Source organism: Symphalangus syndactylus, chromosome 23, assembly GCF_028878055.3.
Source record: "Symphalangus syndactylus isolate Jambi chromosome 23, NHGRI_mSymSyn1-v2.1_pri, whole genome shotgun sequence".
Taxonomy (NCBI): domain Eukaryota; kingdom Metazoa; phylum Chordata; class Mammalia; order Primates; family Hylobatidae; genus Symphalangus; species Symphalangus syndactylus.
In genome coordinates this window covers 15,095,157-15,121,142 of record NC_072445.2, presented here as the reverse complement: position 1 = coordinate 15,121,142, position 25,986 = coordinate 15,095,157, and the positions used below count along the sequence as shown (strand labels likewise).

The 25,986-nt window shown below is 48.3% G+C and overlaps 1 protein-coding gene across 1 annotated transcript; it reads left to right on the top strand.

The window, feature by feature from the left end:
- Positions 1-442: 442 nt before the first annotated feature.
- Positions 443-13,036, top strand: TREML2 (triggering receptor expressed on myeloid cells like 2). Its single transcript, XM_055263853.2, has 5 exons — positions 443-1,107; positions 3,620-3,940; positions 7,207-7,615; positions 9,199-9,302; positions 9,597-13,036. Exons 1-5 carry the CDS (start codon positions 876-878, stop codon positions 9,674-9,676), a joined length of 1,146 nt encoding a protein of 381 aa, XP_055119828.1. The 5' UTR covers positions 443-875; the 3' UTR covers positions 9,677-13,036.
- The last annotated feature ends 12,950 nt before the right edge of the window (positions 13,037-25,986 follow it).

Sequence of the window (25,986 nt, the reverse complement as noted above, 5' to 3'; positions counted from 1 at the left end):
CTTGCCTGCGTGCTGACGGAGGCTGGAGGCAGGGGAGGAAGGGGGTCTTGAGATGAGGTGGGTGAGGGGAAGTACTGCGGTGGCTATAGGAAGCCTGCACGAGGGACTAGGAGTCTAGAGGGAGCTGATGGTGAGTAGAGACGGCAGGAGGAGAGGCAGAGAGAGGGATAGAGACAGGAGACGTATGGATAGAGAAATGGAGAGGCTGGTGGGGTGTGTGTGAGACTGTGTGCATGGGCGTGTGTATGCGTGTGTGTGTGTGTGTGTGTGAGAAAGTGAATAAAAGACAAAGTGAGACTGTGTGAGTATGCGTGCATGTGCACGCACACCTGTGTGTGAGAGTACAGGAACCCCTCCCTCAACCCAGACTTTATGCCCCGAGTCTTACAATTTGCATATTTCCCCCTTGACAAAAGATTTCAAGTGAGCCTGTAAGAGGTTATTTGCAACAGTGAACACAAGTGACTGTTCTGAGCAGCCAGGAGCCTGGGAGAGAGAGAGAGAGAGAGAAAGGAACAAAAAGAATCTGCAATGAATGAATGAATGAGAGTTCATAAGAACTTCCCTGTGAATGTGTATATGTAAGAAACTAGGGTCTGAGATGCTCCATCTCAGCCTGAGAGCCTGCACCCCTGGGTCTCTGAGCCCAGAAGATTCCAGGAAAGTCTATACCTGAGGTTCCAGAAGCCTCACCCCAGCCCCCTTGCTGGATCCTAGGGACCAGTTTCTGGGGGAGGTTGGGGAGGGCGGGGAGCCCTCTGACTGTGAGTCCTCCCTGGCCTGGGGCCCCAGACTGGGTGGAGCAGCCACACCTGCCTGAAGTTCCGAGGAAAAGGGCGGAAACAGCTGCCAGCACCGCCCTCATAATAGGCTCAATGAATCCCTGCGGTTGGCTGGGGGCAGTGGGTCCCACACTGCTTCACTTCCCTAAATGGGCAGCTTCACTTTTAGAACCCCAGGTCCTTCCCTGGCAGGCCCAGGTGGCACATCCTGTGTCGGGTGGGCCCCCACCTTGGATCTCCAGGCCTGACACTGCCCAGCTGGATGGAACCATGGCCCCAGCCTTCCTGCTGCTGCTGCTGCTGTGGCCACTGGGTTGCGTCTCAGGTGAGGGGAGAAGGGGCTGCCTTGTGGAGGAGGGAGTGGGTACAGAGGCAGGAGCTCAGGGCCTTTTTCTTACCCTCCTTACCAGCAGTTTTCTTGTTTAGTGTTTTGTGGGTTGGGGAAGGAGGAGATTAGGGCTGACTTAGTAGCTCTTTACCCTAATATCAGGCCCCAGGCGAAGCTAACCCAGGCCTCCCAAGCCAAGATAAAGCTCTGGACCCTCTCTGCATTGGCTCCTTTATCTGCTAGGCTTCCTCAGGCATTAAAGCAGAGCCCTCAGTTTCCTCACACAAATAGCTTTCTCTGCTTGGCCTCTGTCAGGAAGCCCTGTTTAGTTATGACAGCAATCATTGCATCATGTGTGCTTTTAACTGAATTTGAACATTTTTCTTGAAATGCTGATGCCACATCCTGTCCCTGCCTCTGTCCTGAAGGGACCAGTGTGTGAATGCCTTTCCCACCTCACAGATACCAATGCTCCTTGAGGGACCTCACCCATTCCTGCCCCTCTCACTGCCATGGCAACCAAGTTACCACTTCCTGTTCAGTTCTGGCCATGGTGGGGGTTGGCAAAACTCACCACTGCCTGTGAGAGGGGTGGGAGGTGTAGGCACACATGAAGACAGTGCCCTGGAGACCCATCCCAAGGTCACCCAACTCTGCACCTCCCAGAGGGTAGAGAAACAGCTTCCCACTGCCAGGGCAGAAAGGGGTCTCTCTTGTGCTAAGAAATCCTGGGCTCATCCACCAAATAATGAAGTTGGATCATTCTGTTTAGTTTGCAAGGGACAGAGGGATGCTTAGAGAGGGTGCTGCCTCACACAGAGCCTCAGCTCTAGTGGCTGCTGGGTGGGACTTGGGACAGATATCCTGGGTGGTGGGACAGATGTCCTGGATTCCGGGCCCTTGACTGTCACAGCTCTGAGTTCCACTGGGGGAACTGGGAGCCCCCAGCATGTGGGAAAAGGAAGCATGAGTTGAGCACGTACTGTGTGAAAAGCACTAACCTGGGGCAGAATTCTCACAGCAACCTGTGAGGGGTGTGGTGCTATTCTCACTTGACTGATAAAGAAACAGAGATATTTCTGTATCAGTCAAGTGTCTGTTTTGATATTTCTGTATCAAACAGGCGAACTGATCACACCGCTAAGTAGTAGAAACAGGGTTTCAAGCCTTGTTTATTTTGACTCCAAAATGTGTGCTCTCTATTCTGTACTATGGGGGAGAGTCTTTTTATGTGTGGTTTTGTGGGAGGCTCTGGGGTGAAATTATCAGAAGAGTCAGTGCCCAGCTTAGGGCAGGCAGAGGGGTGGAGGGAGCCCACGGCAGCTTTCTCCCCCTCTCTGTCCCCTGAGTCGCCCTGCACACCCCAGTTCTGCTCTCTCTCTACCAGACTGTGGATTATGAAGGCTTGGACCAATCTTACTCCTCAGCATAGAGAGAAAGATATTGCAGGTGGAAAGTGAATAATTGTAGAATCCTGTGGTTCATACTCCATTGGGAGTTTGTTTACATGTACATTTGGACAGGCTTGATCTATGGGTTTTATGTAACTAGAATATTTTAAAACTAAACGCCAGCTAGAATGAACTAAGGAGACTTATTATTTAAAGAGGACTACAGTGAACCTATTTGTGAAATAAATAACTATTAATCATCTTTTCAAATACTAGATTTTCTTATCTACCTAGTTAGTTAGGCACTGAAATTTCAGAACTTAATGACCTGTGTTTGTGTCTCTGCATCTGTCTCACTGAGGGCATGACCTGGGTTTTTCCCACAAGAATTCCCTGGGAGGCCTGGCGTGGCTCACACCTGTAATCCCAGCACTTTGGGAGGCCGAGTTGGGTGGATCATGAAGTCAGGAGATGGAGACCATCCTGGCTAACATGGTGAAATCCCGTCTCTACTAAAAATACAAAAAATTAGCTGGACGTCGTGGCGGGCGCTTGTAGTCCCAGCTACTCGGGAGGCTGAGGCAAGAGAATCATTTGAACTCAGGAGGCGGAGGTTACAGTCAGCTGAGATCGTGCCACTGCACTCCAGCCTGGGCGACAGAGCGAGACTCCGTCTCAAAAACAAAACAAAACAAAACAAAAATGAATTCCCTGGGAATCCCTAAAGACAGAGCTTGTCACTTTCCCATCAGACTAGAAAATACCATGAGGAAAGGGGCTGTATCTGCTGGAGCTCCGAGTGTAAGTGCTGCATCTCCTCCATTAGACTGGGGGCTCACTGAGGGATATACCTGCCTCCTCCATCAGACTGAAAGCTCCCTGATAGCGGGGGTTGTGTCTCCCCCGTAATACTGGAAGCTAGCTGTTTTCAGGGCCCATTTACCTCCCTTCAGATTGGGGCAAGCTCCCTGAGGGTGGGGCTGTATTTCCCCCTCGGTCTGTGGGTTCCGTGACAGCAGGACAATACCCACCCCGCCCTTCACCATCATCTTCAACTTTCATGATGTCTTCTTCCTCTCCTCTTGTCAGACCTTATTCAACAAGTCTTGTCTCCACAGGCCCCTCTGCTGACAGCGTATACACAAAAGTGAGGCTCCTTGAAGGGGGGACTCTGTCTGTGCAGTGCTCCTATAAGGGCTACAAAAACCGTGTGGAGGGCAAGGTTTGGTGCAAAATCAGGAAGAAGAAGTGTGAACCTGGCTTTGCCCGAGTCTGGGTGAAAGGGCCCCGCTACTTGCTGCAGGACGATGCCCAGGCCAAGGTGGTCAACATCACCATGGTGGCCCTCAAGCTCCAGGACTCAGGCCGATACTGGTGCATGCGCAATACCTCTGGGATCCTGTACCCCTTGATGGGCATCCAGCTGGATGTGTCTCCAGGTGAGCAGGCTGCAGGGCCACTGGGACGGGTGGAGGGAGTCCTCCCTGCCTCACACTCCACTAACATCAGAGATAATAAGGATAATAATCCATCAATGGTCATGTTGCACTGTAGTGTTTTCAAAGTGCCTTTATGGCACTATTCATGGCACTATTGTCACCATTTTACAGATGAAGATAATGAGACCTGAAAACCCAGTGTGACTCTGAGCTTGTCCGGGGTCCCAGAGCTAGCAGGTGGCTGAGATAAGGTTCAAACTTGGCACTGTCTGTGCTGTGTTTTATTCACTCATTGCTTCAACATAATTCATTGAGCCCCTATTATGTGGCAGGCACTGTTCTAGGCTCTGAGGAGACAGTAATGAGCAAAAACACTCACAATCCTGCCCTATGGGAGATGACAGGTACACTTATTATCCAGACAAATAATTGCAGAAAACAAGAGGTGTTCATAAGAGACTAGGAAGTGTTTCAAATAATTGCAAATAACTAGAGGTGTTCATGAACTAGTAAGTGACTCGGTGGTGGGGGAGCTACTGAATTACTAGGGGTCAGAGAACACCTCCCTGAGCAGACAACACCAAGCAGAGCCCTGAAAGGTGAGCATTCTCCAGCCCTGTTGAAATCTGGGTGCTTTGAAGGGCACTTTGTTGCAAGAGCTGAATGTGCAAAGGTCCTGAGGTCAGAAGGAGCTTGGCTTGTATAAGGCTTATTTAGTTGCTCCATGTGGAGTGTGAGGCAATGAATGAAGAGGTTGGAGAGTCAAGCAGCCCTGAAGACCGTAAGTTGGAATTTGGGTATAAGAGGAAGCTACTAGAGAGCTCAGAGAGCTGTGTCATGACTTGTTTTTAAGAATGTAGTGGCCACTTGTTGAGGATGGATTGTGAATGGCATGAATACAGGCAGAGAGGCCATTGCGGGCATCTGGCTGGAAAAACAGTGGCCTGGAGTACAAGGTAGGCACTAGTGGCAGAGAGACGTGAATGGGCTCAAATCTCTGTTTTTCAGACTTTCTGTTCAGCTGGTATGTTTTGAAGGTAGGACAGGATTTGCTCAGCTGAGAGGTGAGCCAAAAGGATGAATCATGGATGATCCAAGGTTTTCTGTTTGATCAGCAGGTGGATGATGGTACCATTGACAGCGTAGGGTAAATCTGAAAGAGGAGCTAATTTGGAGGAGAAAAATCGAGAGCTCTCTTTTGTCATGTTAAATTTAAGATACCTCCTAGAACCCCAAGTGGGAAAATGCAGCCAGCAGTGATATATCTGCCTGGAGCTCGGGTGAGAGGTCAGGGCTAGGGTACGTATTTGAAAGTATCTCTATAAAGATAGTGTTTAAAGTCCAGGGAATTAGAGAAATCTATAGACACAGAAAGTAGATTAGTGGTTTCTTAGGGCTGGGGGAAGGAAAAGGGGATACAGAGTCATAGATAAACAGTAAGGGGTTTCTTTTGGAGATGATGAAGATGTTCTGAAACTCACTGTGATGATGGTTGCATAACTTTGTAAGCATAATAAAGAACCACTGAGCTTTATACTATAAATGGGATGTGAGTTATATTTCAATAAAGTTGTTAAAAATATCAAGATCTAAAAGCTCTCCCTTGAGTATAGGCAAAAAAGAGTGGACACCAAGCCGTGGGGTCCTTCCACATTTATTAGATAGAAAAGGGAAAAGAGTCAGCTAAACAGCCCAAAAAAGGCAGCCAGTTATAATGCAATTTACTATCCACCCTTTGCCGTTGGCCTAATCCAATTGCATCTCCATCTTCCATGGGGTCTGAACTAGGGAAAATGCTGTTGCTAAAATGTGGAGCCAAATCTCATTCCTCCCCTCTCCAGTTCTGAGTGAGACCCACGGAAGTTGAAACTGGTTCATTGAAGTCTTAATATGTAGGGATAGAAACATTAAACATTACATGCTTTTATTTTTTCTCATCATTTCCTCTAATCATGTTATGTCAAATCTCACTTTCCACCTCTTAAGGACAATTTGTGAAGATTTCAACTTTGCAGACCCTTTCTGTTATTAGGAAATAAAAAAATCCTTATTCCAACTACAGACTCTAGTCATCTAGCAGTATAGGATATTCCACTGCCCCTTGAAGACCAGGTTGTATGGTCCAAGGCATCTAAAGTGGAGAAGGAAGGTTGCTGGCTGCCCAGCTCCCCATCCTGCATCTTGGGCTGTGAAGAAGGCGGGATTCCTCTTGGTTACCTCTTCTTGGCCCTCTTAGTGTGTTGATGCAGGAATGAGGGAGGGGGAGATGGTTATGTGGCTTAACTGAGTGTTGTAGGAATGCTCTCTTTGTTGGATGTCATTGCTTGTCTGCCAGCCCTTTGAGATCCTCTCTGAGTGTCCACATACTCTCCCAAGGCACTGATGTGTGAGTTCTCTGAAGAGTTCTTTCGGGGTGTCCCCACTGCTGAGTATGATGATGTGGGAGCTCTGACTCCAGGTGAGCGTCTTGCTCTATCCCCATCCTCACCAATGCTGCTTGTTCTGGGTCCCCTTCCCCAGAAAAATGGCTCAAGCTCAGCCACCTTCCATGATGACAATTTGGCCCTTAGGAAATTGCCCTTTCCATGCACAGTAGTGGGATGTAGCAGCCTCTGTCTCCAATTTTCTCATTCCATGCTGAGATAAAACCAACACTCACTGCTAGGTTGATGCCTCACAGCTCCTCCACCTCCCTCCTCATCCACTCTCCAAAACCCAGGCTTCTTCTAGAAAATGGGATGGAAAACGGCTGGGTTGATGGGTGAGTGTAGCAGGATCAGTTTGATATCTCTTAGTGAGCCCCCAAGGAAAGTGTCTGACCCCAACTGACTGCAGCTTTCTTTGGAATTTGAGGCCCTTGATGCCTCCTTGTCCTCATCTCTGGACCCTACTCGTCAATTGTGGAAAGTCCCTGTTCGACATTATTTTATGGAAATCTTTTTGGCCCGTAGGAATGAAGAGGGCCTGGAAAGTGAAAAGAGAGAGATGGGGATGGAGAGGGAACAGGTGGCCTGACATGGGAGGGAAAAAGAAATTGTGGTAGTCTCTCCCTTCTTCAGTATGCCTACTTCCTTCCTCCTGATATCACTTTCTGAACAAATACACATCTGATCACTCAGCAGCCAGAATCCTAGGCCAAGGTCAAGGAGAAGAGAAGAGGACAGGCCCCCATCCAGGCTTCCGGGCAACTGTGTGGGCTGCCAGGATCTGCTCCCAGCACTGAGGCCCCCAAGTCAGTCTAACGTTCCTCCCTCTCTGTCCTTCAGCTCCCAAAACTGAGAGGAACACTCCTTTCACACATCTGGCCAACATCCTCAAGAGTGGAACTGTCACAACTGGCCAAGCCCCTACCTCAGGCCCTGATGCCCCTTTTGCCACTGGCGTGATGGTGTTCACCCCGGAACTCGCCACCTTGCCTAGACGCTTGGCCTCCACCAGACCTGCCTCCAAGACAGGCTACAGCTTCACTGCTACCAGCACCACCAGCCAGGGACCCAGGAGGACCACAGGGTCCCAGACAGTGACCGCGTCTCCCAGCAATGCCAGGGACTCCTCTGCTGGCCCAGAATCCATCTCCACTAAGTCTGGGCACCTGAGCACCAGATCGCCGACCACAGGGCTCTGCCTCACCAGCAGATCTCTCCTCAACAGACTACCCTCCATACCCTCCATCAGGTACCTGTGGGGCCTGGGGTTGAGTGGCACCAGCACTTAGTGCCCAAACAGACCTGGAGGTGCAAGTCTCATATCTGACCTTCCCCTTTTGCTCCCCAGGAATCAGTGTGGCCTGCTTCTGAATGGGAGGTGGGGGACTGGAAGTGACATAAAGGATGGCAATGGAGAGGAGGGGCAGGAGAGAGGAGGGGCAGGGGAAAGGAGGGTCAGTGGGGAGGAGGGGCGGAGAAAGGAGGGTCAGTGGGGAGGTGGGGCAGGGGAAAGGAGGAGGGACAGGGAAAGAAGGGTCAGGGGAGGAGGGGCAGGTGAAAGGAAGGTCAGTGGGGAGGAGGGGCAGGGGAAAGAAGGGTGGGGACAGGAGGGGCAGGGGAAAGGAGGGTCGGGGGAGGAGGATCAGGGAGGAGGAAGGTCAGGGGAAAGGAGGATCAGGGAGGAGGAGGGTCAGTGGGGAGCAGAGTTGGGGGGAGGAAGGTGGGGGAAGTGTCAGCAGAGAGGAGGGTCGGGATAAAGGTGGGGGGAGATGAGGGTTGCAGGGATGAGGGCAGGGGACTATGAGAGTCAGGGGCATTAGGGTCAGGGGGATGAGGATGGGGGAAATGAAGGTTGTGGGGGAGGAGAGTCAGAGAAGAAGGTCAGTGGGAGGAGTATCAGGGGAGAGGGGGACTGCGGAGATGAGGGTGGGGGCGATGAGAGTTGGTAGAATCAGGGCCAGTGGGGATGAGAGTCAGAGATGAGCATGTCGGGGGATGGGTGGCCTGAAGAGTCTGTGGATGGAGAGGAGAGGGTGAGGATGGGGCAAGGATGTGCCTCATGGAGTAGGAAGTGGAAAATGGGGGATGCTTTAATTTGGGTTCCTCTAGAGAAGCTGACTGAGTCAGGGATTTGCATCTTATATGGAAGATTGGAAAAAAGGTGGGGGAGTGGGACAGGGCAGGGAAGGCCTCTAATAAAGAGAACTTAACCAAGCAGCTACTGTGCACAACAAGAGCCTAATCCCAACGGGGAGAGTCAGATCTAGCGTCAAACATACATCTGAAGGGCAAAGGAGCCCGCGTAGTTACACACCAACTCCAATTGGTTATCCGTAGAGGGCTGCCTGCTGTGTGTGGCATAGAGGGCTCTAGTGACAAGAGAAAGGCCTCAGCTTCCCACCCACAGAAAAGGAAGTACTGATGATGTGTGTACCTGGAAATGATACAGGCAAGGGGATACAGGCAGCATCTGCTACAGAGGATAGAGTGGGGAAGAGGCATCCTCAGGCCCCTTGAGGAGAGCAAGCATCTTGATCTGTTTAGCCACAAATGGGAGTCTCCTAGAATCCTCATCCTCACTGATGAACAGATTTGGGGGCATAATAGAGGAGAGGTACCAAAGTAGAGAGATGTTCCCCTCCACCTGGGGACGTCCTCCTCTTAACTCCGGATGTCACTCTTGCTTCTGTGGCCAGGTCTGTAAGGAAGAGGGTGGCCATCTACCCCGGGAAGGGGGTGCCCTCAGGGTTTCTGCTGCTGGTCCGATCCCAACATGGGTTAGGATGGGGGACCTTGGTGCTCACCCGCTTCCGCCCTGTCCCTTCTTCTCAGGCACCAGGATGTTTACTCCACTGTGCTTGTGGTGGTGCTGATCTTCCTCCTGGTGCTGATGCTGATCATGGTCTATGGGTTTTGGAAGAAGAGACATATGGCAAGTGAGTGGAGCCCACCTCCCAGCCTCCTGAGGGCAGAGCTCTGGGTAACTGCGCTAAGGGTTATGACCTCCAGTCCCCACGTGGTGTGGCCCTTGGCCTGTGTCCAGTCAAAAGGACTGTGAGGCTTCCACCTGGGGAGGAGGGGGGCCAGGCAGAGACCACCCAGCACAACCCTAAGGGGATGACCTGGAAGGAACCAGAGGCAGAGCCAGAAAGGGGCTGGGGCTGGTGGAGGAGCATCAGGGCACTGTGGGCAGGGCAGGACACTTCCTCAGCTCTCCCTGTTTCTTGCAGGCTACAGCATGTGCAGCAATCCTTCTAGACGTGACCCACCTGGAAGACCAGAGCCCTATGTGGAAGTCTGCTTGATCTGAGGCCACTTAAGCATGGGGTGGGGAGCTTCTCCCAGGGTGGCCCCAGGGGGTTAGAGGAGGGGTGAAGATTGGGGCCAGTCTCGATCGTATGAAGCTGGAGGACTTGTGCAGTGCTGGACTCACCCAGGACTTCCCAAAACCAGAGGCTGCCATCCTGAGCAGCCCCACAGCCCAGTGTTCTCCTGGGGGGTAGGAACCTGGGGGTGGGGGGCGCCCAGAGCAAAGGGCATCAGGCAGAAAGTCCCGAGGAAATGTGACCAGTGGTTTCTGCTCAGAGCTGCAGACCTCAGGGCTCTTGGTGGAGGCAGGGGAACCCTGAGAGTGCTGTTTACAGAGAACCTCAGCTCCCATCTGCCTCAGAAACCCTATCAGGCTGAGCTGCCCTCCCCACCAGGCCACTGTGTCCTCTGCTTCCCTCCGCTCTGCTTCAGCTTCCCCTAAGTTTAGGGAAGAAAGAGTTGGGCTCACGAGTGCCAGAGGCGGTGATGTCCCATCCTGGAGGAGAGCAAACAGTGACTAAGAGCTGGGGACCCACAGAGGGGTTGGCAGCTTCCCTTGTCGGGCCAGGTGTCCTTTGCTGGGCCTCTGGATGGCCCTGCCCTGACTGGGGCTGCTTCTCCCTCCTGTCCTGGGACCCTGCAGAGCCCACGCTCTCACTGCTGCCACCTGCTGGCCTCTGCCTCCTTAGAAAGCTGTGACCAGGCAGCTAAGAGCCTCCGGGCTGCAGGGTCAGCCTCTCCCAAGACTGAAGTGCAGAGGCTGGACTTGGGGCTCTCTCCCCCAGCTTCTACACCTGGGCTCCAAGTCTGAGTTCCCGCAGGGGACCCAGCGGCCTCCAGCAAGTCCATACCCTGGGGTGGCTGAGACCTTGGCTCTGTATGGAGGGTGCTCACCCCACAGACACTGGTGGGGAGACCATGGCTCAGAGGAAGGGTGGAGCAACCCTACTCCTACCCCTCAGGATAGAGAGAGAAGACACACTTGGGACACAGTGAAGACAGCAACTTGGAACTGACCACGGCCTGGAGGACTGGCCCAGGCAGGGGGCAGGGAAAATGGAGCCCAAGTAGCCTCTGGCCAGGGACCCCATGGCCCGAGGAATCTGCCTCCCACCCACTGACTCAGGGCTCAGACTCAGCCTCCATTGTCCAGAGCACTGCCTTGGCGTCCAGCAATGAAGGCTGGAGAATGCAGCCTGGATTCCCCTACACACACACACACACACACACACACACACACACACACACACACGGGTGTCTACTGATCTGGAGTGACTGGAATAGCAACTGGGGATAAACGTGACAACTGTGCATTCAACCCTGGGTCAGGGACATTCCAATGGCCAGGAGAGTGACACAGCCAGGACCTTGGTGGACAGCCTGAGGGGCCACTTCAGGATGGATGTGGGGAGAGTGGAAGAGGCAGGGAGTAATCCTGGGGGACAGCAGGGAGGAGGCACTTCTTCCCTATGTCCAGGAGAGGGCAATAGAGGGAAGACTGAGGCTGAAGAACCGACAGCTCTGGTCCCAGGACAGACACACACACACACACACACACACACACACACACACCCATCTCTGTCTAGCAAGCAATCTCCTAAGATAGCTGTTCTCCCTATCATGACGGTGTAGCCACCATCCTGTTGTATACTAGGAGAGAGCTTAACCCACCTGGGGGAAAATAGCTCCCCAAGAGCTGGCACCAGCACCACTGATGGCCCGGCTTCCTCTGAGAGTGAGATGCCCAGGAGGAGGAGCCCTAGGGAAAAAGTCAGGGACAGGGACCAGGATACCACTCTGTGACCCTCAGCAAGTCACTAACCCTTGGCCTCATTTTTCCTGTCTTGTGAAAGAGGACAATAATTCCTACTTCTCAAGATTGTTTTCAAGATAAAATAACATTAGCATTGTACAATGATGCAAATGCCTCATTATCATTGTTCCTTAAGTTGTTTTCCAGCTCTAATGTTGTTTCCAACATTACATTTAAGACCTTAGGATTCTGTTTCTTGGTTTTGTCATATCTCTTCCCAAGTGTCATCACTATATGGATGTTGAGAGCCCCCTGATGACAGTCCCTTTGGTAAGGTCCTCTTTTGAGGAGGAGAGGGTACAGGGTGGACTCATCTCAGTGTGAACTTGGCAAGTCACTGTCCCTCTCTGATCCTGTTTCCTCATCTGGAAAAGGAGTGAGAGAGGAGAAAGGAAGAAACTAGTCAGGAAGGCAGTTAGGGTGGGTTCTCAGTTGAATTCTTTTAAACAAAAGAACAGCCTGAAAAATCAAGCTGCAGGCACAGATATGGGAACTTGCACAGGGGGGCTTGCCTAAGACATGTCCACAGCCTCATAGATAAGACAGACTACACAGGTGACTTGCCCAAAAATGCCTGCAATGGAAAATTTTATCCCCTGACATGTGCAGTAAGGGGAACAAAGCAATATGGAGTAACTCAAGCCAAGGGCCCACATGTGCATTAGAAGGACGGGGGGAGCTACCAGAAATTCATGCCTTATGCAGATGAGTCGCCCAGTCCTCATAGGTTTCTTACAAAAGCCTTTACATTCAACTGTAAAAATGGCAACCCTCTTTCAGGCCCCCTCTCCACAGCAGAGAGCTTTCTTCTCTCACTCGTTAAACTTTCACTCCAACCTCATCCTTGGTGTCCACGTTCCTTAATTTTCATGGTTGTGAGACAAAGAACTCCAGTGATACCTCAAACAACGAGAGACTGCTACATTGTGGTACATTGGTGAGACTGTAACAGGAAGGTAGAGAGGAGCTCTGAAGCCTCTTCTCACTTCCTTGGGTATGTGTGTCAGAGGTGTTTAAACCAGAGTGACTCCATCTTGTACGGAGGCTGAGTAAAATAAGGCTGAGACCTACTGGGTTGCCTTCCCAGATATTAGGCATTCTAAGTCACAGGGTGAGATAGGTTGACACAAGATACAGGTCATAAAGACCTTGCTGATAAAACAGGTTGCAGTAAAGAAATCAGCTGAAACCCACCAAAACCAAGATGGCAATGAGAGTGACCTCTGGTCGTCCTCACTGCACATTATATGCAAATTATAATGCATTAGCATGCTAAGAGACACTCCCACCAGTGCCATGTCAGCTTACAAATGCCATGGCAACATCAGGAAATTACCTTATATGGTCTGAAAAGAGGAGGAACCCTCAGCTCCAGGAATTGCCCACCCCTTTCCTGGAAAACTCATGAATAATCCACCCCTTGTCTAGCATATAATCAAGAAGTAACAATAAATATAAGCAGCTAAGCAGCCCATGTTGCTGTTCTGCCTATGGAGTAGCCATTCTTTATTCCTTTACTTTTTAAATAAACTTGCTTTCATTTTACCATATGCGTTTACCCTGAATTCTTTCTTGCATGAGATCCAAGAATCCTCTCTTAGGGTCTGGATCGGAATCCCTTTCCAGTAATGTGTGCAGAATAGTTGCATGGACACAGCTCAGCATTAATGAGGTGGGGCACACCAGAAAAGAACAAGAACCAGCCCTGGCCTCAGTCTGCTCACAGCCTCTGAGGGAAGGGAGACATGGCACTGCTGGGTACACCCCAGACCTTAGCACAGGGTCAGACACCACAGTGCAAGAGATAGGAGGTCCTCAAGTCCTTCCAAGATGGGGGAACTGGGAATCCTGCAGGCTCTGGCCAGCTGGGCAGGCTTCAGGGAGGAGATGGGGCTCTATCTGAGCCCCAAACCACAGGGTGGAGTCAGGAGGTGAGATCTAGGTGTGGAGACTGCACAGGCCATGGCAGCAGGGAGCCATGGGGAGGCTTGATGAGAAGGGCTGTGGAGGGTGGAAGGGAACATGGCCACTCACCAAGTGGTTGCTGGACCCAAGCAGAGGCCTTTAGCTGCGTCCTGAAGTAGGGCACGGTAGCTGTGAGGGTGACCAACTGTCCCTGTATGCCCCTGAGGGGTTTCTGGAACCAAGTGAACCAGCACAATTTGCTCACCCTAGGAGCCTGCTCCCATATGAACTCCCATGGTAAGGACACAAGGGGCTGAGGAGCTATAGAACAAGCCCCATATCCCCAGCGCCAACTGGACACTTTTCTAAACACACAAGCCTTTCACTTCCTCCCTCCTCTCTCAACCTTCTTCTCGAAGCTCCGGGGACCCAGATCCACAGCAGATCCACGGCAGGAAGGTGCAGGGCAGGTGGGGCATCGGACAGGCTGCTCACTTTAGCAGGTGAGACAATAAAGCTTCCTGAGCAACAGGCTGTGGGCATAGAACACACACCTGGGAAGGGCTGGCCATTATGGCCAATGGAAGAACAAATAAAGTAAATCCAGCACCTCCTGGGTATACACTCGCCTGCATGGAGCCCAGCAAGCAGGCATTAGGTTTACAGTTCTCTTCAATGGCTGCAACATACTTTCACTCTGGATCAAATTGAGAGAGTGGATGCCATGCTGCCAGCTCCTCATGCGGGACTGATGGACATCAGGAGTGGTGAGGGCAGGTCTCCTCTGCCAGCTTCTTTGGGGTCTTCCTCAGCTGCAGAGAGCTGCCTTGCCAAGGCCAGACTCCCCTCCCAGGACACCCCACCTCTCCTGACTGACAAGTCCTGAAGGGCCATCCTGTCTTAGGAACTCCTCCCAGGACAGCCTGAGTCTCCTTATGGCCTCTATTGCAGCCTGACTTCTTATGCCTGTGAAAGGAAAATAAATCTCAGAACCCCAAAATCACTAAGCCAGGGGAAAAATCAAGCTGGGAACTATGGCGGGCAAACTGGCCTCCCATTTTATTCCTAAATAAGATAGCTACAAAGATTAAAAAACTATGTACCTCCCTCACAATTTGCCCACAAGACAATTCTTTGTGGGCCTCAAGATCTTTACCCTAGAACAGTTCTGTTGATTTTTCACCCTGACAATGTAAACTGTTAGCTGATCTTCACAGGTGCAGGAAAGAAAGTCATCCCTCTGCTGGCATGGGACAAATGCGTATCTGATTGCTTCTCTGCCCTATTGTTTATGTAAAAATGCAGATTTACTGAGCCAGACTAAATTCTGTGTTCAGTGAAAGACTGATAGAGGACTTAAAAGAATGCAACCTTTTGTCTCTTATCTATCTACGACTTGGAAGCCGCCTTTCCCACTGCCCCGTCCACACACACCCTGGACCAAATGCACATTGGTCCAGACTGAGTCAATGTACATCTTACATATATTTATTGATGCCTCATGTCTCCCTAACATGTATAAAAACAAACTATGTTCCAACCACCTTGGGCACATGTCGTCAGGGCTCCTGAGACTACTATAGGCATGTCCTTAACCTTGGCAAAGTAGACTTTCTGAATTGATTGAGGCCTCTCTCTGATATTTTGGATTCACATGCCCCATCCTGCTTCCTGCTCTTCTCTTCCCCAGATGTTGGTCCCAGAGCGCTTTATAAACCTCCAGTGCTAATCTGCACCTGACTCTGTGCCCAGGAACCCAAACTGCAGCACCATGGTTTACAGTTTTTCTTTTCTTTGTTGTTTGTTAACTGTCAATCGCCTGTGACAATTGATTTTCTATAGTTCATCTAAGGACAATTATTTTTTTAAATGTGTTTGATTAGTGTCATCTTTCATCAAAGGTTCTGGAGTGATTGTGGCAGCTCAGAGCTGGGGAAGGAGATGATCTGGGGGCTGAGATACCGCTTCCCCTCCTCCTCCCCTCCCTATCTTCCCCTCCCCGGGCTTTACTCTCTCCCACCTTTGCCATAGACACCCCCTGCACCTCCATTCCTGGAATGAATCTCCATCTCTTTTCTCCTCTTCCCCTACTGTCGCCATGGAACTCCCCAGTTCCCAGGCAGGCCTGGGCATGAAGTCTCAGATCCCCGGGAGCCAGTGGGTCTTCAGGTTCTGGTCAGACCTCCAAAAGGTCCCATAACGCTGTCACTCATCTTCAGCCTGTGCGTTAGCTGGGTGAGGAAGAGAAACTTCAGGCTGGGGAGGAAGTGGTAGAATAGAGGGGAGAGAGGAGAAAGAGGTTTTTATTTCACCATAGTTTCCTCCTGGACTTTCTCAGCTTTTCCCACCCCCAGCGCCAGTGGGAGAGAGGTGGCCTGACAAGTGGGAAGAGGCTGGGGCCAGAGGAACCCAGCAGGAGCTACAGAGTACAGGCTGAGGCCTTTCCAGGCCCGGACGTGGAGCCTGCAGCTGGAGGGGCTCATGTAGGCCAAGGTGTCCCCCTTCCTTCCAGGCCTCCTGCTTCCTCAAGGGAGGCTTTGCCTTCCTCAGCAATTCATCCCCAGGGCCGGATCCTCCAGCGCTGGTTCCCGCTCCCCAGGGCTTCCCTGCTCCCTCACTTTCCTCCCACCATCCCGGCTCAAGAAAAGGACCCATGACCTTGGAGGCCACACACCTGCTGTTGAGAGTCCTGCTGGTGCTCCTGGCCTCAGGTGAGGGGAAGGGGAGCAGGGCCAAGGGAGGGGGACAGGAACCTTTGTCTTACAGGGTTGTTGTGAAGATTCAAGGAGAATACGGCCTTGAAGGGCCCAGTTCAGTTCATAGCACATGACCAGGGCTGTTTCTTTCACCTCTCTCCCCTTTCCAGCCCTTGTCCTGTAGGGGCAGGAGAGCTATCCCAGAGTACTCTGGGTCTAGGGAAAGGGCACCCTGTGTAGTTACCACAACCCATGGCCTGCTTTGTTTTCTACCTCTGCCTGATGGTTTCCAGGCCCCAGCCATGGGCACTGACAGCATCTTCCTGCCTCTGTCCTCCCCTCCCTTCTCTCCATCCACCATCACTGCAGATGATGAACCCTGGGCTCTTGCAAACCATACTTTCTTGCATCAGGAGATTAAACCAGAAACCAAGGAGTGCTGATCACCTGAGCTGAGAGATGTTCCTGAACTGCTTGTCCTCCTCCTTTGACATTTGACACCCCAGACACCTTCCCTAAAAGCCTGCTATGGTATAAAACAGTCTACCTTTGTGTTCTTCCTTTGACTTAAAATGGGACCTATTAAAATGTATTTTTTATCTGGGAGAGCTATTTTTCAATGACATCAGTATACTCTGAGAGCTCACTGCATTTCCTAGAGAAGGGTTGAGTTTAAGGACCTGAGACAGAACTGTTAAGGGAAGGGTGCCAGGAGAGTTGGGTGGAGACCCTGCAATAGGGGCCCAGATAGAAAGCCAAGGGATAACAATTGCAAAAGGGAAAGAGCAAGGACTTGAGATAGCACCAACATTCCAGTTTTACAGAGAAAGAAACCGACCCTGAGGGGGAATGGCTTGCCCTAGACAACATGACTTGTGGGGAACAGCCCCTGATCACATGGCTGCCTACTGGTCAGCTGAGCCGAAGGGGACCTCAGAGGACAGGCTGGAAGCTGGGGAGGGCCTGTGGTGACAACCGGCATGGCAGGAGGGATGATTTTCAGGGCAGGAGGTTGTTCTGGGCTCTGACTTTCCTCATCAGGCCGGTCCTTATTCCAAAGTCCCCCAGTCAAGTCCATCATCCTGGGTGTGGCAGTGACCACTGTGCTGCTGCTGCTGCTGCTGCTGCTTGCCCTCCTCATCAACTGGTACCTCCAGAAAGCCTGAGGAGGAGCTAGGAAAGTGAGTCCTGGTCACTGGCTCTGAGCAGACAGCCAAGTGCTTAGCCATTTCTAGGGCAGCTTGAGAGCCGTGAGGACAAGGATTCTTTTTTTTATTTTTATTTTTTATTATTATACTTTTAAGTTCTAGGGTACATGTGCACAATGTGCAGGTTTGTTACATATGTATCCATGTGCCATGTTGATGTGCTGCACCCATTAACTGGTCATTTACATTAGGTATATCTCCTAACGCTGTCCCTCTCCTTTCTCCCTACCCCCTGATAGGCCCCAGTGTGTGATGTTCCCCACCCTGTGTCCATGTGTTCTCATTGTTCAATTCCCACCTATGAGTGAGAACATGCGGTGTTTGGTTTTCTGTCCTTGTGATAGTTTGCTCAGAATGATGATTTCCAGCTTCATTCATGTCCCTACAAAGGACATGAACTCACCAAGGACAAGGATTCTTATGCTCATTTTACTGACCAGGAAAATGAAGCCTGAGGAGTAAAGTGGCCAAGATCCCCTGGGAGCTCCAAATGGCTTCCCTCCCTTCTGCCAGAGCAACAGCCTGGGCAGCCCTGAGGGTGGTGGACTCGCCATCTTCTAAGGCCCCAGGTCAGCTCACCCAAAGCCAAGTCAACTCAGTGCCAATTTGTCTACGACTAGGTGTGCTAGTATCCATTTTGGATCATGTATTTTTGCCATCTTTTAGGTGAAGACTTTTAAAACAAATCTATGTAAAGATGTTTCTGGGCCGGGCGCGGTGGCTCACGCTTGTAATCCCAGCACTTTGGGAGGCCGAGGCGGGCGGATCACGAGGTCAGGAGATCGAGACGACGGTGAAACCCCGTCTCTACTAAAAAATACAAAAAAAGTTAGCCGGGCGTGGTGGCGGGCGCCTGTAGTCCCAGCTACTCGGAGAGGCTGAGGCAGGAGAATGGCATGAACCCGGGAGGCGGAGCTTGCAGTGAGCCGAGATTGCGCCACTGCACTCCAGCCTAGGCGACAGAGCGAGACTCCGTCTCAAAAAAAAAAAAAAAAAAAAAAAAAAAGATGTTTCTGGTTCATGGTATTGTTTTGTAATTGTTTTTATCATTTAAAAATGTTGTCTTCCTAAAAGCACTTCAGGGACATTTTAATCTTCAAAGTTTTAAGTTTTTAGCATTAATCACATATGAAATCTGTAGCATCTTGTGTAAGATTTATCAGATTAGTCCCCTTTAATGAATGTTACCTCCTTTCTTGTTGTCTTATGTTGGTTGGTTTGTTTGACACATAGGGACTGTGTGCTCAATAACCCTGTACACTGAAGATGTTTCAGTTGACAAGAAGATTGAAACATGGGAGTGGGCCAGAGGTATATTGGACTTCATTGGTTTTAATTATTCAAGCTATGAAAATCCAAAGAAAGCAGTGGGTTGTAAAATTTTATATACATATTTTTAATCAGTGTAAAATCAATTTCATAGGTCACAATAGGATTTTTATAAAAACCTAATAGAAGAGCATAATGTCATAATGCTTTACCCTTTTTTTGTTAAACTTTTATTTTAGGAGTGTGTGTGAATATGTGTCTGGGTGTGAGAGTGTATGAGTGTGTTTATGTAAGTGGTAGTAGGTAAATTGTGAATCACACCGGAGTTCCTAGTTCAAAAAATTGGAAAGACAGTACTACATATAAATTCATCAGAAAATAGATTACACTTAGGTCTAATTTTAAATTTGGAATTTTCAGCGACCTGGAATTGATCATTAAGATTATGGGTTTTTATGCTTATTAATCATAGACAGCCAGTTTGTTTTGCTCCTTCGTATCCCTGGACACCACTCTTGCTGGGCACTGGGGACCTCCCCAGGCAGAACGTGGCCACTGATCCAGCCCTGGCCTCTTTCCCATTAGTGTCCCTTCTGCTCAGCCAGGACCTCAATATCTCCCTCATGTTTCCATGGGAGTTGGGTTGGGAGAGATTCCTTGCTTAACCTTGACTGTCTTCTTTGCAGGTGAGGGTGAATCCTACCATGTTTATGATGACGTCCAAAAGGAGAAGACCACTGTGAGTAAGAATGACCCTTCCCTGGGACAGCAGTACCACAGCTTTCCTGTGCAACTTTATTCTTGTCTTTTTTAATTTCTTGGTTTATACTTACTTTTAGTTCCTATTTACTCTAAACCTTGACTCGCACTGGTGACTATTCATTCCCCTGCTGCCTCATGCATGGCTTAGCTACGTGTTTCCTTTCTCTCTGTTTCCCAGTTCAAATCTCCTAGAGAAAAAGAGAAGCTGGCTAACCCAGCTTTGCCCTTCAACCCTGTGGGAGGCAGCTCTTCATGTCTCATAGGTCATGAACCAGCTTGTGGATTGGCTGTCATTGGGCCAGTCAGCTGTAGGGAAGGGTGTCACATGGCAGACAACATGACTCCCCTAGGATGCTCTCCTAGCAGGTGCGAGAGACTGGGCCGTTTCCCATGGGTAAGTCTGTCTTGTCTAAAGATCTGAGACTCTTGGAATCACAGAATTGCAGAATTCAAACGATCTAAAGTCATCTTGGGCCGGGCACGGTGGCTCATGCCTGTAATCCCAGCACTTTGGGAGGCCGAGGTGGGCGGATCACGAGGTCAGGAGATCGAGACCACGGTGAAACCCCATCTCTACTAAAAATACGAAAAATTAGCCGGGCGAGGTGGCAGGCGCCTGTAGTCCCAGCTACGCGGGAGGCTGAGGCAGGAGAATGGCGTGAACCCCGGGGTGGGGAGCCTGCAGTGAGCCGAGATCGCGCCACTGCACTCCAGCCTGGGTGAAAGAGCGAGACTCCGTCTCAAAAATAAATAAATAAATAAATAAAGTCATCTTGATCAACCCTCTGTGTAACATTGGAATCAACTCTACAAATAATATCCCTACCAAGTGCTCTTTTAGCTCGGTGCTACTCAGACTCGAGTGTGTATAAAACCACTTGAAGAGCTTGTTAAAACAGTTTCCTGGGCCTCACCTAAGACACTTTGCCTTAATACATCTGGCATGGAGCCTGATGATGCATTTTTAACAAGCTCTGAGGTGATCTGGTGCTACTGGCCTGGGAACTGAAGGCAGAATTCACTGGACAGTGAGCACTTATCAAGTACTCACACGATATAGAGCTGCTTTACCAGTGATGGATGACCTCCATGTGGCAAAGACAGCTACCAACCAGCAGGGGCCACCTCCTCCTTAAAGGGATGTGAGGAAGGAGGAGCAAAGAAAAGTCAAGTACTTATCAACTAGAGGGCAGAAGGTTTGAGTCTGAGGGCTGTGATAAGATCATGGAGGAGATTTCTGGACACTCGCCCCCCTGTTCCCCAGGGTCTACTAGGACAGAGTCCAGGTAGATAGGGTCTGGGGCCCAGTGCCTCTGAGTAACCCAATCCTCGCCTCCCTCCTTTCTGACCAACGGCTATGAAATCCTGACAGATTGTGCAAGTATTTTATTGGTGCTTATGTCCTTGAGAGACCCCTCCCTTAACTGTCCTCTCAGGACCTCTAAGCCAGGCTGAGGAGTTCTGCCCTCCCCCTAACCCCCAAGCCAGATTCCTCTTCTCTTCCCTGTCCTCCTGATTCAAAATTCCTTCCCACTCATGAGATTCTTATGACCCCGCCAGAAGGAATGCCAGGATGTGGGTAGTGCCTACTGCTCAGGAGTCTCCCTGGCCCTAGCCCTTGCCCTGTCTTTGCCAGGCAGTGTGTGGTGAGGGACCTTCCTTTCCTATGGCCATCCACACAGCTCCATCAAAACTGCTTTGGGCACCCCTGCCTTGCACAGAATCATTATCCAGTCTGCTAGCTGCATCTCAGTCAAACAGAGTGGGCTGGGGGCTGCCTCCTGCTTGGCCCACATATTTTCCAAAGGGTCCTTCTGGAGACAGACGTCTCTTTTTTATTGTGTGTCCCCAAGAAGTGACTTTGAACTCTGCGAACTTCAGGCCAAGTGACCAGAAGTGGTATCCTGCTACATCATGGGGAAGATTGCTTGGAGTTGCAGATTCATGACTTCCCAATGATGACCGTAAAGGTCCCTGATTCTAGCTTCCAATGGGATGCCAAAACCCTCTCTACAAACTTCAGTAAGGAGTCATGAAGTCTCTGCCTCCATCTGTCAAAGGGCAGGAAGCTCACCGTCTCCTCCTTAGGCAGCTGGCTTGTGAATGCTTTTGTCAAATAGGACTTGGCTTGTCCAGCCTGGGTGAAAAAGCACAAACCATAAAGGGTAAAATAATATGACATATTTGGCTATATTAAAATTGAAAACTTTGGTCCAAAGAAGATGCTAGAAACAAAGGGAATGGATGGGCCACCGACAGGGAGAGGCATTTGCAGTGAATGCATAGAACTGATTGAAGATTAGTGGTCAAAATCTATGAAGAACTCATTCAAGTCAATAAAAAGGACAAACCACTTTCAATTGACCTATAGGGAGAAACAAAACACAGAAAATTTAAAAACCAAAGGCACATAGATAATGTTTAACTTCACTAGTAATCAGAAGAATTCAAATCTCAGCTAGATGCAATTATATACGGATTGGTAGGGGGCTTCAAATATGCCTGTAATTATTTATTTAATATATATAATATATATTTATACATACACACATATAGTTAGAGAGAGAGATGACCTCACATTTTCTAATTCTAAGGAGTCTATGATAATAATCATAGAAAAAACATATATAGTTCCATGGAGGCATTTAGGTAGCCCAATGGCATTTGTTCTGTAAAATGCATATAAAATCACTTGGGGTATGTGTTGGTTGATATCAGGTTTCTATTACATCAGTGGTTGATGCAACATGGAGGCAATAACACATGGGAACAGGGAAAAATTTAAACACGGCACAATATACAAGTTTTAGTGTTAAGTAAGTTTACTATAAAATTCCACATAATACAATGAAAGAGATAACATAAGCTTCTCATCTCCTAGATTTGAACCAATTTTGTTTTTTTCCCTTCATTTTCAAATACAGCAAAATATTAAGGATTGACAAAACTGAATGATAGGTACAAGTGTTAGTTATATTATTCTCTATACTTTCCCGTGTGCTTAAAATATTTCTTAATTAAAAAAAAAAAACAGCTATTGCAGAAGTCCACACAAAAGCCATAGCCCAGGGTGCTGTAACTTGAGGAAGAGAGAGTGTCATTGAAGAGAGGACTTAAGGTGCCACCACCTGGCTTAAGAAGAGAGACAGCCATGAGGATAGCAGAAGCGTGGGGATGGATGTGGGGGAAAGAGGAGTGATGGTCTTCTGTCTGGTGTAGCTGGTGAGAAAGAGGGAAGAATTGAAAACATACAGGGATGTACTGCAAGTTTGACTAGGAGAAGGGTGGTGATGAGTGAGAGGCAGTGAAAGATAGGTTAGGAGAATCAGTTTGGGGAGGAAGAAAATGAATTTAGGTTTGCATCTGCATGCAACTGCAAGACAGCTAACCTTAAGAAGCTGCCGATGAGCGTCTGGAGCTCAAAAGAGAGATCAGGACTAGGTCACTTGCTGACCCAGAGAAAAGTGGCCAGAAGAGCTCTGATTTTGGGGGATACTTTTGTTCAGGTGATGAGAGAAAGAAGAGGATTCCAGAAAGGAGTCCGAGAAACTACCAGAGAGGCAAAGGACATACCAGTATTCTACAATGTACTAGTCAGGGTTAGCTAGCTGCTGTAATAAAAAATGCTAACAAGTTCATTTCTCACTCCCATCACAAGGAGGTTGGTGAGAAAGCTCTGTTCTGCTCCACACATCACTCAGGAACCCAAGTTTCTTCCAGCTAGTGGCTTTCTTGTCCTCTAGAATCTCAGAGCTCTCCACTGCATCCTCTATATCTGGGCAGCAAATGAGAGAAGACAGAGAGAACATTCAAGATTGCACAGGAGGCCTTATGGGACAGCCCTGGAAGTAGCAAACTCGAAATTTCATTTCTTTCAGAACCCCGTCATGTAGCCACTTCTAACTGCAAGAGAGGTTGGAAGACAGTCTAGCTGTGTTCTCAGGAGGAAATAGTTGGGTGAACAACTACTTGGTCTCTTCCAATTGTCAAAATGTTGTGAAATGAAAGTTCTAAATCCTTTGGGAAGCTTCCCTATGGTACAGAAATTTGACCTGTCTTCTCTTTCCTAACTGCTACTACTTCTTCTCCTGCCTGAGCTTCTTTCCTCTGAGAATCCTTGCTGGATTTCTCAAAATAAGCCCTGTTTCTCTCCTCTTGCCACTATCATATGTGTAACTTATTTACAAGCTGGACTTTGTAGTGGTCTTGTCTTTCATGGAGTTTCATTCTAGGAAACTCAGTACACACACACACACAAACACACACACACGCGCGCGCCCGCGTGTCATCAGAGTAATCTACAACTTTATTCTGTCCTCCAAGGAAACACATGAGTTTGTATTCTCAAAGCCCATATTTATCTTGCTGTCAATATCTTTCAGCTACCTTCTCACTCACATCTCCCAACAAAATCTCTCCTAGAGCCAGTTTTTCCTGGCTCTTTAATCCTTTGCCCGCCCACTGATAGGTCATTAGTGTCTCCACTGAAGAAGACGTGTTTCCTCAGCCAGAACCAGAATTCGATAAGTTGAGGCTGAGTTAGATGAAAGAGTGGATCCTCCATGTCTCTTTCATCCCTGATATTTTAGGTCTTGTGTTTTAGGAGTTGTGATATTTGAGGCTGCGGTGATGGTTTGAAGATCCAAGGCATGAGATTGACTAAAGGTAGGTTTGTTACACAACAGTAGCCTTGTAACACAAAAGCAGCAAATCAAGAGCTAAGGCAAGTATGCTCACTGTATCTGTTGAAGGATTGAGACTCACTTCTCAGTGTTTCACAAAACATTAATTTTCCAAGAGATATTAATAAGTGTTATGTGAACTTACTAGGACCATGCTACTAATATATTTTCTCCAAATATTTTTAATGTAAGGAAAAATAAGCCATGTTTATTACAATTTGCAAGAGCCAACTTTTAGAAATATCTATAAAGAGGATAATTAAATAAATTGTTATATCCACACCAAGGAATCCTACGTAGACATTTAAAGAATGAAGTAAGCCTATATTTGTTGATATGGAAAGATGTCCCTGATATATTAAATGGGAAAAATGAAAGCCCTAAAATGAGCTTGTGTGTGTGTGAGTGTGCGTGCACGCACATGTATGTACAAACACAGAAAAAGTCTAGATGAACAAGCACCAAAATATTAGTAGTAGTGATTCTCTCTGGGGAATGGGATTAGAAGAGTGGAAGAAAATTCCACTCTCAATAAAACTGTTACCAAGTCTGGCTCTGGAGCCGGACTACCTAGGTTTAAACCTAAGTTCCACCTTTTACTAGTTGGGTGATCCTAGACAAGTTATTTAACATCTCTGAGTTTCAGCTACCTGGAAAAATAATATTACCTGCCTTACAGGTAATGATATAATATATGACTCATTAATGTGTTAATACAATATTCATTACAATATTGATTAACACATACTATATTAATATATTAACATCAATATAATACATTGTTTATAATGATGCTGTACATACTTTCTGTAAAATGTTTAGAACAATGCCTAGCACATGGTAAGCACTCAATAAATGTTAGTGTTTTCAGTGGGGAAGTTATGGACAATTTTTACCTTTTCAGAGTGAATTTTTATGTATTTTTCACAGAAAAAGTCATTAAATATGGTTTTTAAAAGATTTTGAAAATGCTTAAAACATTTTATATAGTTAATAGTGTTAAATTAAGTTTAGCCTAAAGCTGCCTCCTTGCATATTTCAAGTCTGGCCTAAAAGTTTCAGTACATAGTGGACTGTAACGTAACTGGATGTGTAAACAGGTTGTAACCTGTTCTTGTGCCAATCACCAAGTTTCCTTCAAACAAAGGTGGCCAATTATGTTCAAATAAAGCAAATGCCAAGCTGTAAGAAACCCAGATGCTTCTGTATTTCACTTCTGTTTTCCATATGTCATTTTCATTTTTCTACCCATAAATCTTCTTCAGCCATGTGATAGGATTGGAGCCTCTCTGACCTATTCTGATTTTGGGGGATACCTGATTCGTGAGTCATGTTTTTGCTCAATAAAACTCTGTTAAATTTAATTTGTCTAAGATTTTTCTTTTAACAATAGATATAATCTCCCTTTAAAGCTGTGTCCCTCCTAAGTATGGCAGGTAACCCTAGGAGAAATTGCCTGTTACTAGAAGGTTTGGGAGGCTGAGGCAGGTGGATTTCCTGAGCTCAGAAGTTCGAGACCAGCCTGGGCAACATGGTGAAACCCTGTCTTCTACTAAAATACAAAAAATTAGCAGGACACAGTGGCGCACACCTGTAATCCCAGCTACTCGGGAGGCTGAGGCAGGAGAATTGCTTGAACCCAGGAGGCGGAGGGTGCAGTGAGCCGAGATCGCACCACTGCACTCCAGCCTGGGCGACAGAGCAAGACTCTGTCTAAAAAAGAAAAAACAAAAAACAAAAAACAAAAAACAAATAAAATAAAACTGACCTAAAAGACATATTGACCAACTGCAATGTGCAGACTTGTTTAGATCTAATTTTTTTTAAGCCTGGAAAATATATATGACATTACTAAAACAATTGGAAATTCCTTAGATTTTATTTTCAGTTTTAAAAAAGAGTCTCTTAGCTGAAATCATTACAGATGAAATAATATAATGTATGAGATTTGCTTCAAAATTATACGTGAGACAGGG

Excerpts from the sequence above, each read along its gene's own strand:
- TREML2 (XM_055263853.2), top strand. The coding sequence starts at position 876 with ATGAATCCCTGCGGTTGGCTGGGGGCAGTGGGTCCCACACTGCTTCAC. Across the intron at positions 1,108-3,619 it reads GCCACTGGGTTGCGTCTCAG|GCCCCTCTGCTGACAGCGTA; the intron begins GTGAGGGGAGAA and ends TTGTCTCCACAG. Across the intron at positions 7,616-9,198 it reads CCCTCCATACCCTCCATCAG|GCACCAGGATGTTTACTCCA; the intron begins GTACCTGTGGGG and ends CCTTCTTCTCAG.